The sequence below is a fragment of the Bos taurus genome, chromosome 3 (assembly GCF_002263795.3).
Source record: "Bos taurus isolate L1 Dominette 01449 registration number 42190680 breed Hereford chromosome 3, ARS-UCD2.0, whole genome shotgun sequence".
NCBI lineage: Eukaryota > Metazoa > Chordata > Mammalia > Artiodactyla > Bovidae > Bos > Bos taurus.
The window spans coordinates 75,342,096-75,357,597 of record NC_037330.1 but is presented as its reverse complement, the minus strand read 5'-3'; the positions used below and the strand labels follow the sequence as shown (position 1 = coordinate 75,357,597).

The 15,502-nt window shown below is 37.6% G+C and overlaps 1 protein-coding gene across 3 annotated transcripts in view; it reads left to right on the top strand.

The window, feature by feature from the left end:
• LRRC7 (leucine rich repeat containing 7) overlaps positions 1-15,502 on the top strand; it is a 613,767-nt gene that overhangs the window by 287,078 nt on the left and 311,187 nt on the right. For all 3 annotated transcript variants that reach the window (XM_059884769.1, NM_001192108.2, XM_059884770.1), the window contains one exon: positions 13,003-13,081. In XM_059884769.1, coding sequence (XP_059740752.1) covers positions 13,003-13,081 — 79 coding nt within the window. The remainder of the gene's footprint in view (positions 1-13,002; positions 13,082-15,502) is intronic.

The following is a 15,502-nucleotide window of genomic DNA, read 5'->3' as shown; positions in this document are numbered from 1 at the left end:
TGGAAAGATCCCCTGGAGGAGGGCATGGCAACCCACACCAGTATTCAGGCCTGGAGAATCCCCATGGACAGAGGAGCTTGGTGGGTTACAGTCCATGGGGTTGCAAAGAGCTGGACGTGACTGCACAACTAAGCACGTGCATGTGCACGCACACACACACACACATATCAGTTCAGTTCATTTGCTCAGTTATGTCTGACTCTTTGCGACCCCATGGACTGCAGCATGCTGGGCTTCCCTGTCCATCACCAACTCCTGGAGCCTACAGAAACTCATGTCCATAATGTCAGTGATGCCATCCAACCGTCTCATCCTCAATCTTCCCCTTCTCCTCCTGCCCTCAATCTTTCCCAGCATCAGGGTCTTTTCCAGTGAGTTGGTTCTTCACATCAGGTGGCCAAAGAATTGGAGTTTCAGCTTCAGCATCAATCCTTCCAATGAACATTCAGGACTGATTTCCTTTAAGATTGACTGATTGGATCTCCTTGCAGTCCAAGGGACTCTCAAGTGTCTTCTCCAACACCACAGTTCAAAAGCATCAATTCTTCAGTGCTCAGCTTTCTTTATAGTCCAACTCTCACATCCATACATAATGACTGGAAAAACCATAGCTTTGACTAGACGGACCTTTGTTGATAATGTCTCTGCTTTTTAATATGCTGTCTAGGTTGGTCATAACTTTTCTTCCAAGGAGCAAGCATCTTTTAATTTCATGGCTGCATTCGCCATCTGCAGTGATTTTGGAGCCCCCCCCCCCAAAAAAAAATAAAGTCTCTCACTGTTTCTACTGTTTCCCCATCTATTTGCCTTGAAGTGTTGTGACCAGATGCCATGATCTTAGTTTTCTGAATGTTGAGTTTTAAGTCAACTTTTTCACTCTCCTCTTTCACTTTCATCAAGAGGCTCTTTAGTTCTTCATTTTCTACCATAAGGGTGGTGTCATCTGCATATCTAAGGTTATTGATATTTCTCCCAGCAATCTTGATTCCAGCTTGTGGTTCATCCAGCCCAGCATTTCTCATGATGTACTCTGCATATAAGTTAAATAAGCAGGGTAACAATGTACAGCCTTGACGTACTCCTTTCCCAGTTTAGAACCAGTTTGTTGTTCATTGTCCGATTCTAACTGTTGCTCCTTGGCCCACATACAGATTTCTCAGGAGGCAGGTCAGGTGGTCTGGTATTCCCAACTCTTTAAGAATTTTCTACGGTTTTATGTACCACCTCTGTCTTGAGCCTACTTTTCCCCCATGCCCCATCCCTCTTGGTGATCACAGAGCACCAGACTGGACTCCCTGTGTTATGTAGCAGCTTCCTACTAGCTATTTTACACATAATGATGTTCATATATCAATGCTACTTTCTCAGTTAATCCCATCTTCACCCTCTCCTTTCCCCACTGTGTCCACAAGTTTATTTTCTACGTTTGTGTCTCCATTACTTACCTGCGAATGGGTTCATCAGTACCATTTTTCTAGATTCTATACATATGATTTATATATGATATTTGTTTTTCTCTTTCTGACTTACTTCACTCTGTATAACAGGCTCTAGGTTCAAACACCTCTCTACAACTGACTCAGTCAGGTTCCTTTTTATGACTAAGTAATATTCCTTTGTATATATGTACCACATCTTCTTTATCCATTCATCTGTAGATGGACACCTGGTCCCTTCTATGTCCTGGCTATTGTAAATAGTGTTGCAATGAACAGGGGTGCAAGTGTCTTTTTGAGTTGTCGTTTTATCAGGGTATATGCCCAGTGGTGGGATTACTGGGTTAGATACTAGATGCTGTCAAACTGTGCTGCTGGAGAAGACTCTTGAGAGTACCTTGGACAGTAAGGAGGTCAAACCAGTCAATCCTAAAGGAAATCAACCCTGAATATTTATTGGAAGGACTGGGCTGAAGCTGATGTTCCAATACTTTAGCCACTTGATACAAAGAGCCAACTCATTGGAAAAGACCCTGATGCTAGGAAAGATTTGAGAGCAAGAGGAGAAGCAGGCGACAGAGGATGAGATGGTTGGATGGCATCAGTAACTCAATGAACATGAGTTTGAGCAAACAGGGAGATAGAGAAAGACAGGGGAAACTAATGTGCTGCCGTTCATGAGGTTGGAAAGAGTCAGACATAAATTCACTGCTGAACAACAAGTGCTAGATTTATTCCTAGTTTTTTAAGGAACCTCCCTACTGTTCACCATGGTGGCCGTATCAATTTACATTCTCACCAACAGTGCAGGACGGTTCCCTTTTCTCCACATCCTCTCTATCATTTATTCTTTGTAGAAATTTTGATGATGGCCATTCTGATTGGTGTGAGATGATACCTCATTGTAGTTTTGATTTGCATTTTTCTAATAATGAGCATCTTTTCATGTATTTATTAGCAATCTATATATCTTTTTTGGAGAAATGTGTATTTAGATCTTCTGCCCATTTTTTATTGTGTTATTTGTTTTTCTGATATTGAGGTGTATGAGCTGCTTATACATTTTGGAAATTAATCCTTTGTCAGTTGCTTCATTTGCAATTATTTTCTCCTATCCTGAGGATTGTCTTTTCATCTTGTTTATCTCTCCTTTGCTTTATAAAAGCTTTTAAGTTAATTGGGTCTCATTTGTTTATTTTTGTTTTTTTATCCATTAAGTTAGGAGGTGAGTCATGGAGGATCTTGTTGTGATTTATGTAAAAGAGTATACTTCCTATGTTTTCCTCTAAGAGATTTATTATTTCTGGCCTTACATTTCAGTATTTAAACCATTTGAGTTTATTTTTTTTGAGTGGTGTTAGGATGTGTTCTAATTTCATTCTTTTATATATAGCTGTCCAGTTTTCCCAGCAGCACTTATTAAAGAGGCCATCTTTCCACCATTGTATATTTTTCCTCCTTTGTCAAAGATGAGGTGCCCATATGTGTATGGGTTTAATCTCTGGGTTCTCTCTCTCTCTTGTTCCATTGGCTTGTATCTCTGTTTTGTGCCAGTACCATACTATCTTGATGACTGTAGCTTTGTAGTATAGTCTGAAGTCAAGATGGTTGATTTCAACAGCTCCATTTTTTTTTTCCTCTAAGATTGCTTTGGTTATTCAGTGTCTTTTGTATTTCTATACAAATAGTAAAAAATTTTTTCTAGTTCTATGAAAGGTACCATTGGTATTTGATAGGGATTGCATTGAACATGTAGATTGCTTTGGGTAGTATGGTCATTTTCACAATATTCATTCTTCCCATCCAAGAACATGGTATGCCTCTCCATCTGTTTGTGTGTCTTTGGTTTCTTTCATAAATGTCTTATAGTTTTCTCCATACAGGTTTTTTGTCTCTCAGTTCAGTTCAGTTAAATCGCTCAGTCATGTCTGACTCTTTGCAACCACATGAATTGCAGCATGCCAGGCCTCCCTGTGCATCACCAACTCCCAGAGTTCACTCAAACTCATGTCCATCTAGTTTGTGATGCCATCCAGCCATCTCATCCTCTGTCGTCCCCTTCTCCTCCTGCTCCCAACCCCTCCCAGCATCAGGGTTTTTTCCAGTGAGTCAAGTCTTCACATGAGGTGGCCAAAATATTGGAGTTTCGCTTTAGCATCAGTCCTTCCAATGAACACCCAGGAGTGATCTCCTTTAGGATGGTCTGGTTGGACCTCCTTGAAGTCCAAGAAACTCTCAAGAGTCTTCTCCAACACCACAGTTCAAAAGCATCAATTCTTTGGCACTCCACTTTCTTCACAGTCCAACTCTCACATCCATATATGACCACTGGAAAAACCATAGCCTTGACTAGACAGACCTTTGTTGGCAAAGTAATGTCTCTGCTTTTCAATATGCCATTTAGGTTGGTCATAACCTTCCTTCCAAGGAGTAAAGTGAAAGAAAGTGAAGTCACTCAGTCAAGTCCTACTCTTTGCGACCCCACAGACTGTAGCCTATCAGGCTCCTGCGTCCATGGGATTTTCCAGGCAAGAGTGCTGGAGTGGATTGCCATTTCCTTCCCCAGGGGATCTTCCTGACCCAGGAATCGAACCCAGGTCTCCCACATTGCGGGCAGACGCTTTACCATCTGAGCCACCAGAGAAGAATTTCATGGCTGCAATCACCATCTACAGTGATTTTGGAGCCGAAAAAAATAAAGTCTGACACTGTTTCCACTGTTTCCCCATCTATTTCCCATGAAGTGATGGGACTGGATGCCATGATCTTCGTTTTTTGGATGTTGAGCTTTAAGCCAACTTTTTCACTCTCCTCTTTCACTTTCATCAAGAGGCTTTTTAGTTCTTCACTTTCTGCCATAAGGGTGGTGTCATCTGCATATCTGAGGTTACTGATATTTCTCCCTGCAATCTTGATTCCAGCTTGTGCTTCATCCAGATTTTCTCATGATGTACTCTGCATATAAGTTAAATAAGCAGGGTGACAATGTACAGCCTTGACGTACTCCTTTCCCTATTTGGAACCAGTCTGTTGTTCCATATCCAGTTCTAACTGTTGCTTCCTGACCTGCATATAGGTTTCTCAAGAGGCAGGTCAGGTGGTCTGGTATTCCCATCTCTTTCAGAATTTTCCACAGTTTTTTGTGATCTACACAGTCAAAGACTTTGGCATAGTCAATAAAGCAGAAATAGATGCTTTTCTGGAACTCTCTTCCTTTTTCAATGATCCAGTGGATGTTGGCAATTTGATCTCTGGTTCCTCTGCCTTTTCTAAAATAAGCTTGAACATCTAAAAGTTCACAGTTCATGTATTGCTGAAGCCTGGCTTGGAGAATTTTGAGCATTACTTTACTTGCGTTAGGTAGGTTTATTCTTAGGTATTTAATTCTTTTTGTTGCAATGGTGAGTGGAATTGCTTCTTTAATTTATCTTTCAGATTTTTCGTTGTTAGTGCATAGGAATGCAAGAGATATGTGTGTATTAATTTTATATCCTACAACTTTACTAAATTCATTGATTGCTGCTGCTAAGTTGCTTCAGTCGTGTCTGACTGTGTGCAACTCCATAGACAGCAGCCCACCAGGCTCCCCCGTTCCTGGGATTCTCCAGGCAAGAACACTGGAGTGGGTTCCCATTACCTTCTCCAATGCATGAAAGTGAAATGTGAAAGTGAAGTCGCTCAGTTGTGTCCAATTCTTAGCGACCCCATGGACTGCAGCCCACCAGGCTCCTCCAACCACGGGATTTTCCAGGCAAGAGTACTGGAGTGGAGTGCCACTGCCTTCTCCAAAATTCATTGATTAGCTCTAGTGATTTTCTGGTAGCATCTCTAGGGTTTTCTATGAAGCAACAGTTAGAACTGGGCATGGACCAGCAGACTGGTTCCAAATAGGAAAAGGAATACGTCAAGGCTATATATTGTCACCCTGATAATTTAACTTGTATGCAGAGTACATCAAGAGAAACGCTGGGCTGGAAGAAGCACAAGCTGGTATCAAGACTGCTGGGAGAAATATCAGTAACCTCAGATATGCAGATGACACCACCCTTATGGCAGAAAGTGAAGAGGAACTAAAAAGCCTCTTGATGAAAGTGACAGTGGAGAGTGAAAAAGTTGATTTAAAGCTCAACATTCAGAAAACGAAGATCATGGCATCTGGTCCCATCACTTCATGGAAAATAGATGTGGAAGCGGTGAAAACAGTGTCAGACTTTATTTTTTTCGGCTCCAAAATCACTGCAGATGGTGACTGCAGCCATGAAATTAAACGACGCTTACTCCTTGGAAGGAGAGTTATGACCAACCTAGATAGCATATTGAAAAGCCGAGATATTACTTTGCCCACAAAGGTCCATCTAGACAAGGCTATGGTTTTTCCAGTAGTCATGTATGGATGTGAGAGTTGGATGGTGAAGAAAGCTGAGCACCAAAGAATAGATGCTTTTGAACTGTGGTGCTGGAGAAGACTCTTGAGAGTCCCTTGGACTGCAAGGAGATCCAACCAGTCCATCCTAAAGGAGATCAGTCCTGGGTGTTCATTGGAAGGACTGACGCTGAAGCTAAAACTCCAGTACTTTGGCCACCTCATGTGAAGACTTGACTCACTGGAAAAGACCCTGATGCTGGGAGGGATTGGAGGCAGGAGAAGAAGGGGACGACAGAGGATGAGATGGCTGGATGGCATCACCGACTCAATGGACATGCGTTTGAGTGAACTCTGGGAGTTGGTGATGCACAGGGAGGCCTGGCATGCTGCAATTCATGTGGTTGCAAAGAGTCGGACATGAGTGACTGAACTGAACAGATATATAGTATAATGTCGTCTGCAGACATTGAGAGTTTTACTTCTTCGTTTCCATTCTGGATTCATTTCTTTTTCTTCTCTTAGTAGCATGGTTAGGACTTTCAAAACTGTATTGAATAATTGTGATAAGAGTGGGCACCCTTGTCTTGTTTCTGATCTTAAAGGAAATGCTTTCAGTTTTTCACCATTGTGAATAGTGTTTGCCATGGATTTATCACATATGTTTATTATGTTGAGGTAAATTCCTTTTATGCCCATTTCCTGGGGAGTTTTTATCATAAATCGGTGTTAAATTTTTTTATAATGTTTCTCTGCATCTATTGAGATGATATCCTTTTCATCTTTCAGTTTTTGATATGGTGTATCACATTGATCAATTTGTGTATGTTGAAGAATCTTTGCATCCCTGAGATAAACCCTACTTGATCATAGTGCATGATTCTTTTAATATGTTGTTGGATTCTATTTGCTAGAATTTTGTTGAGAATTTTTGCATTTATGTTTATCAGTGATATTGGCTTGTAATTTTCTTTTTTTGTAATACCTTTGTCTAGTTTTGGTATCAGTGTGATGATGGCCCCATATAATTTGTAAGTTTTCCTCCCTCTGCAATTTTTTGAAAGAGTTTGTGCAAGATAGTGTTAGCTCTTCTCTAAACATTTGGTAGAAATCACATATGAAGCTGTCTGGCCCTGAGCTTTTATTTGTTGGAATATTTTTTATCACAGTTTTTATTTCAGTGCTTATAATTGGTCTGTACATATTTTCTATTTCTTCCTGGTTTAGGCTGTACTTTTCTAGGAATTTGTCCATTTATTCCAGGTTGTCCATTAAATTAGCATATAGTTGCTCATATTATTAGTAGTCTCTTATAATCCTTGGTATTTCTGTGTTGTCTGTTATAACTTATTTTTCATTTCTAATTTTATTGATTTGAATCTTCTCCCTCTTTTTTTAATGAATCTAGTTAATGGTTTGTCAATTTTGTTTCTCCTATCAAAGGACCAGCTTTTAGTTTTATTGATCTTTGCTATTGCATCCTTCATTTTCTGTTCATTTATTTCTACTCTGATCTTTACAATTTCTTTCCTTCTACTAACTTAGGCAATTTTTTTCTTCTTCTTTTTCTTGTTCCTTTAAGTGTAAGGTTAGATTATTTTTTTGATGTTTTTCTAATTTCTTGAGGTAGACTTTTATTACTATAAACATCCCTCTTAGTTCTGCTTTTACTGTATCCCATAGGTTTTGAATTGTCTTGTTTTCATTGTCATTTGTCTCTAGGTTTTTTTTTTTTTTTTTCCTCTTCAATTTTTTCAGTGACCACTTGGTTATTTAGAAGCATATTGTATAGCCTTCTTGGGCTTGTGTTGTTTATAGTTTTTTCCTTTGTAATTGGTATCTAGTCTTATTATGGTCAGAAAGAATGTTTGATACAATTTCAATTTTTTCAAATTTTACCAAGGCTTAATATGTGACCCAGGATGTGATCTACCCTGGAGAATGTTCTGTGTGCATTTGGGAAAAGGTATATTCTACTGTTTTGGGGTGGAATGTCCTGTAGACATCAGTTAAGGTCCATCTGATTTTATGTGACATTTAAGGCTTATGTTTCCTTACTAATTTTAATTTGTCTGGATGATCTGTCCATTGGTGTGAGTGTGGTGTTAAAAGTCTCCTGTTATTGCTGTGTAACTATCGATTTCCCCTTTTGTATTTGTTAGTATTTGCCTTATGTATTGAGGTCCTCCTATGTTCGGTGCATATATATTTATAATTGTTATATTTTCTTCCTGGATTGATCCTTTGATGATTGCATAGTATTCTTCCTTGTCTCTTATAGCTGTCTTTATTTTAAAGTCTATTTTACCTGATATGAGTATTGCTACTTCCACTTTCTTTTGATTTCTATTTGCATAGAATATCTTTTTCCAGCCCATCACATTGGTCTTTATGTGTCTTTAGGTCTGAAGCAGGTCTCTTGTAGAAAACATATATAGAGGTCTTGTTTTTGTATCCATTCAGCCAATCTGTGTCTTTTGGTTGGATCACTTAATTCTTTTATATTTATGGTAATTATTGCTATGTATGATCCTATTACCACTTACTTTATTGTCTTGGATTTGTTTTTGTAGGCCTTTTCTTTCTGTGTTTCCTGTCTAGAGAAGTTCCTTTAGCTGTAAAGGAAGTTGTAAAGTTTAGAAGTTGTAACATTGGTTTGGTGGTGCTGAATTCTCTTAACTTTTGCTTATCTGTAAATCTTTCAATTTCTCCTTAGAATCTGAATAAGATCCTTACTGGGTACAGTAATCTTGGTTGTTGGTTTTTTTTCTTTTCATTGCTTTAAGTATATCCTGCCAGTCCCTTCTTGCCTGTAGAGTTTCTCCTGAAAGATCAATCGTTAACCTTATTTGGATTCCTTTGTATGCTATTTGTTGCTTTCCCCTTACTACTTCTAATACTTTTGTTTGTGTTTCATTTTTGTTAGTTTGATTAATATCTATCTTGGTGTGTTTTGCTCTGCATTTTCTTGTATGGGACCCTGTGGGCTTCCTGGACTTTGGTAACTATTTCCTTTCCCATGTTAGGAAAGTTTTAGATTATAATCTCCTGAAATATTTTCTCATACTGTTTCTTTTTCTCTTCTTCTTCTGGGATTCCCTATAATTTGAATATTGGTGTATTTCATGTTGTCTCAGTGGTCTCTAAGACTGTCCTCATTTCATTCTTTTTTCTTATTCTTCTCTGCTTCAATTATTTCCACCATTCTATCTTCCAACTCACTTATGGGATTCCATTTTAATTCAACAGATTCAACTCTGAATGGTTTTTTAAGTTTAAACTTTAAACAATATAATATAAGTTTTTAACAAATGATGTGGTAACATTTCACCACAGCAGGAGATTCCATTTTCAGCAGAAGATAAAGAGATACAGTCTTTTCTTTAAAATCCTACTATAGTTTGCTTCTGCTCCCATATCTTGGTTTACACACAATTTCAGCCAATATCAGCCAAAGGCGGACACCTGTGGAGATAAGGCATCAGCACACCGGCTTGTAATGAGCCCAGATTGGTGACTGAACAGAAAAAGCTAAAAGGAGAAAAGAAAAAGCCCTGTACCCTTTTTGGTTGCAGCTATCCTGAGTGATTATGAATACTCAGGAGAAATGTTGAGGATAGTTCGAAGGTTGCCTTATTGACTTCAGTGCCATTTTGTTAACATCTAGTTAATAAGGGCAGCTCTAGGTGTTATGACCTTTCCAAAAAAAAAGAATTGCTTTTCTCATCCAACTCATACATAATGGCACTCCTAAGACTTCTTGAGTTTTCATTAAGAAACCAGACACTTCAGCAGTAATTTTAGGATAGCATAGTTTCTGATGAATTTTCACATAGAAAGAAGTGGCTGAGAAACATCCCCACAAAACTTTCATACCCTGACTTTTCAGTGGTAAATGACCTGTTTGGTTTGGTTATCCTCCTGCTGCTTTGCTCGACCTCAAGATCCTATGAACATGGTGGTCTAGATCACCTTCCTAGAATCTAGGAAGGTGAGGATTTACTTTCCCATTTATCTATCATCAAAAAATTCATCTAAATCCTACCACAAACTGTTCCTTATCTTTCTGTCAGATATGAAGTACTTGGCAGGACTAGTGCTTCATGCTTAATAATATTTTCAAGGTGAAAGTGTTAGTCACTTAGTCACACCCAGCTCTTTGTGACTCAATAGACTCTAGCCCTTCAGGCACCTCTGTCCATGGGATTCTCCAGGGAAGAATACTGGAGTGGATTGCCATTTCCTCCTCCAGGGGATTTTCTCAATCCAGGAATTGAACCCATTTCACCTGCACCTCCTGATTTACAGGCAGATTCTTAATTGCTGAATCACTGGGGAAGCCCAACAGTTTCAAAACTAGAGACCAATCAGTACTGCAGGGATATAGCAATGGCTTCTTATAGCCATTTTCTCTTCTAACTTTTGTAGGGCTTATTAGAGTCATTTTTCAGTAACTATGAGGGATGAGTTCCAGAAGCCCTATGGATACCAAAATCCACAGGTGCTGAAGTCCCATATATAAAATGATGGGATATTTACATGTAACCTATGCACAGAAGCAGAAGATATTAAGAAGAGGTGGCAAGAATATAAAGTGGTGGAATATTTACATATAACCTATGTAACAGAAGCAGAAGATATTAAGAAGAAATGGCAAGTATACACAGAAGAACAATACAAAAAGATCTTCACGACCCAGATAATCATGATGGTGTGATCACCAACCTAGAGACAGACATCCTGGAATGAAAAGTCAAGTGGGTCTTAGGAAGCACCACTACGAACAAAGCTAGTGGAGGTAAATGGAATTCCAATTGAGCTATTTCAAATCCCAAAAGATGATGCTGTGAAAGTGATGCACTCAATATGCCAGCAAATATGGAAAACTCAGCTGTGACCACAAGACTTAAAAAGGTCAGTTTTCATTCCAATCCCAGAGAAAGGCAATGCCAAAGAATGCTCAAGCTACTGCACAATTGTACTCATCTCACACGCTAGTAAAGTAATGATCAAAATCCTCCAAGCCAGGCTTCAACAATATGTGAACCATGAACTTGCAGATGTTCAGGCTGGTCTTAGAAAAGGCAGAGGAACCAGAGATCAAATTGCCAACATCTGCTGGATCATTGAAAAAACAAGAGAGTTCCAGAAAAACATCTACTTCTGCTTTATTGAATCTGCCAAAGCCTTTGACAATGTGAACACAACAAACTGTGGAAAATTCTTAAAGAGATGGGAATACCAGACCACCTGACCTGCCTCCTGAGAAATCTATATGCAGGTCAAGAAGCAACAGTTAGAACTGGACATGGAACAATGACTGGTTCCAAATAGGGAAAGGAGTACGTCAAGGCTGTATATTGTCACCTTGCTTATTTAATTATATTCTGAGTACATCATGAGAAAGGCTGGGCTGGAAGAAGGACAAGCTGGAATCAAGATTGCCAGGAGAAATATCAATAACCTCAGATATGCAGATGACACCATCCTTATGGCAGAAAGTGAAGAGGAACTAAAGAGCCTCTAGATGAAAGTGCAAGAGGAGAGTGAACAAGTTGGCTTAAAACTCAACATTCAAAAAACTAAGATCATAGCATCTGGTCCCATCACTTCATGGCAAATAGATGGGGATATAATGGCAGGCTTTATTTTTGGGGGCTCCAAAATCACTGCAGATGGTGACCGCAGCCATGAAATTAAAAATGCTTGCTCCTTGGAAGAAAAGTTATGACCAATGTAGACAGCATATTAAAAGCAGAGACAGACGAAGGTCCGTCTAGTCAAAGCTATGGTTTTTCCAGTAATTATGTATGGATATGAAAGTTGGACTATAAAGAGAGCTGAGTGCCAAAGAATTGATGCTTTTGAATGGTGGTATTGGAAAAGGCTCTTGAGAGTCCCTTGGACTGCAAGGAGATCCAACCAGTCCATCCTAAAGGAAATCAGTCCTGAATATTCATTGGAAGGACTTACGTTGAAGCTGAAACTCCAATACTTTGCCCACCTGATGTGAAGAACTGACTGATCTGAAAAGACCCTGATGCTGGGAAAGATTAAAGGCAGGAGGAAAAGGGGACGACAGAGGGTGAGATGGTTGGACGGCATCACCAACTCAACGGACATGACTTTGAGTTAACTTCAGGAGTTGGCGATGGACAGGGAGGCCTGGCGTGCTGCAGTCCATAGGGTCTCAAAGAGTTGGACACGACTGAGCAACTGAACTGAACTGAACCTATACACATACACCTGTGTACTTTAAGTCATCTCTAGATTACTTATAATACTTAATGAGATATATATGCTATGTAAATAGTTGCCAGTGTGTAGCAAATTTGAGTTTTGCTTTCTGGAAATTTCTAAGGTTTTATTAAAAAAAATATTTCCTACCTGCCTCTTTGTTAATCCATCAATGTGGAACTTATGGTTATGGAGGCCAGCTATTTGTTTAACTCATTTTTATATACTGATTGTAACATCCACTGCATCTTTTATTCCTCTGACTATCACATTTATGGATTAAGTTGTGGCTTACTGATTTTGAGTAAGAAAAATTCGTGTTTTTCTGTCACAAAGCCAACAGCACAGCTGTGACAGCAGATGAGCAGCTCTCCAAGGGCAATCAGCCATCTGGCCACCTCAGAGACTCCAGAGAGGATTCCAGGAAGGGCTGCTCACCTAGTCATCCTCTCAGGCAGATGCAGAGTGCACTGTGTGTCAGCTAGGGAGAGTTGTTTAAAATGTTTTAGGGCTTCTGAATCGTTTGGGGATGTCTATTGATTTATGATTTTTCCTTAGATGTCTTTCCATTGTGCATGTTCAGTCTTCCCAACCTTATAAAATGAAAGGAGCAAGCAAAGACTTTATTTTGTTTTCTTATATCTGCTGGTTTCCCCTTCCTTTTGTTGGTTTCTATGATAACTAAATAAGCCCAACTATTCTTTTCTTTAGATTAGTAAATAGCCAAGATCTATCTTATACTAAATTTTTCTCAGTTTTTGTCTAATTTCCAATTATTACTTCATAAAATATAACTCAGTATTCACATTTTATTTTTAAAACATATACGTGTACTATATGACACTAATGTATTATTAAGTTTTTATTCTTACTTAATGATTATCCATATGGTGTTTACACTATGTATTATTCTGAATGTTAAACTATAGTTTAGTATATTTTCATGTACTCTTTTTCTAATTTTAGGTGTACAAGAATTTCCAGAAAACATAAAGTGCTGTAAGTGTTTAACAATTATTGAAGCCAGTGTCAATCCCATTTCTAAGTGAGTATGAGTCATCACATTTTATTTATCTTTGTGTTTCCAGGGATAAAATAATAAAGATAAAAGAAGCTCACATAGTAAATGAATTTTAAGTGCTGTCTTTAAAATTCAATTTAATAGAATATTGGTAAAGAATAATCAAATCAGAATAGTTCAACAAAAGATGATTAAAGCATTGCTGAGTAATAGTGAAGGCCTAATTGGCACAGATGGCATTACTTTACAGCAAACTATATCATTTTTTGTGTCTATCAGGTGACATTCCATGGAAAAGCACCAAAACTAAGAAAACAGTAATTAGTTGTGGTCGTGCTGAAAAATTAGCATCATGGTTCTGATGAAAGTTCAAGAAAGTACAAGAGTGTAAGGTGCATGAAATTAGTTGATAATGTGGTTCAAGCTGGAAAATGAATTAAGTATGATCTGAAAAAAGGACTATTTAAGTACCAGTGATTACATGAAGAGGGAAAAAGTTAATTCTATGAGGATAGCCAAATGAAAGACATGGATGATAAAGATGCTGTGACCAGAAGTAGGATATTTATGTGTTACGATCTGTTAGTAGAGCAATGCCATGGGAAAGTAAAATTCAGCATGTGACCATGTTTCAAATTACAATTATGTCATAGTGATAGAGTGTACTGTGGAATCAAATAAGTCAAGAAACTACGACATGAATGGCTTCGGTGAGTCATGAACCTGAATGTTAAAGTTATTTAACCAAAAAATCTAGAAAGTCTATTGAAAGGTGTAGTAATATTTGAAAGTGGTTGAATTTATTCAGTGGTGTTGGGATGCAGGTAATGAGTTGCAAAGTAAGACTGGTATTTTAATTATACCAAAACTGAAAGAAGGATTTGAGAAAATTCCTTCAGTCCTTTGTCCACATAGAGAAGGGAGACAGGGAGAAACTAAAGTTCAATTAATCAATCTAGTGTTTCCAGAAGACAAAAGAAGGCATTTAACGGGAAATTTTTCTCCAGTAGGGTTGAGGATAGATAGTGGAGGGGATGGTTTCTCTATAGATCATAAAAAGAGGATGTAAGTGAGACAAGAAGTGAAATAGAATGTAAAAGGATAAGTTTAGATGAGGCTCTTTACAGTAAATGGTTAGTGAAATAATTTGAGGCCTTTAGTAGAAAGTATGGAGCATTAAGGAACAAACTATGATTGAAAGATACTAATTTTCTACCTCAAATGTAAAATATGGTGCAGAAAAAAAATGTGAAAAGTATTCTTCAAAAAACTTAGACCAAAATGCAACTTTCTCATAAAAGAAATAAATATTGCTGACTTATCACAAAAAGACTCTAAATATGTCATTGACTTAAGTCATAATCCAGGGCAGATGATTAATTGTTTTGATTTCTAGTTCTTTAATTCTAATAGCTCATTGTATTTAGGAATTATCATCAGGTCTTTGGGGGTGGAAGTCAGATAATAAATTACAAAAGCTTAAAATCTATAGTTTTATTGACTATGTCTCTGAATTACTCTCATACATTTAACTTTTCAAAAGATAAATGAATATAACCAATTTCATCAAAAAATGTCTAACACTAAAAGCAAGTTTGATAATTCATTTAAAAAATCACTCAAAAGAAAAGTCAATTTAGGGAAAAAAAGTTACTCAAAAGAAAAATCAAATTCCCGTGGTTTTGCCTTTCCCAAAATATCATATAAATAATGCCATACTTTGTGTGTTTTTACTTACACAGTGATTTTAAGATTTATTCCTGCCATTTCAAGAATTCTACTACATTCCCATTTATTTCTAGGTAGAATTCCTTTGTATGAATATAGCACAAGCTGTTTACATATTCCTCAGTTGATAGATATTTAAGTTGTTTCTAGTTTGGAGCTCTTATGAATAAAGTAGCTATAAACATTTCGGTACAGGTGTTTGTGTAAGCATCTGTTTTCACTTCTACTAAGCGAACACCTAGGAGTAGTTTTCTGCATAGTGAGGTACGTGTATGTATCACCTTATAAGAAATTTCCAAACTGTTTTCAAAATAGCTATTTCATTGTGCATTCCCATCAGCAATCTATTAGATTTTCCATTATTCCTTATTATTTGTCAGGATCTGATACTATCAGTTGTTTAATTTTTTTTCTATTTTAGCCATTCTAGTAGATACAGTATCTCTTTGTTATAACTCACTGTAGTTTTAATTTACAGTTTTAAAATCAAATTAAATTCTTTCCTTGTATTTCTTTAAAATATTATTGCTTCTTTGATAAAAGTTCAGGGTTTTTTTTCATATTTATTGAGTTCTCTTTAATATTGTATTATAGAAATTCTTTATGAATTCTGGCTAAAAATCGGATACCTTTAGTCAGAATTTAATTTGATTTTAAAACTGCAAATATTTGCTCTTATGACTTAGCTTTGCACTTCCTGAACAGTAACTTTCAAAG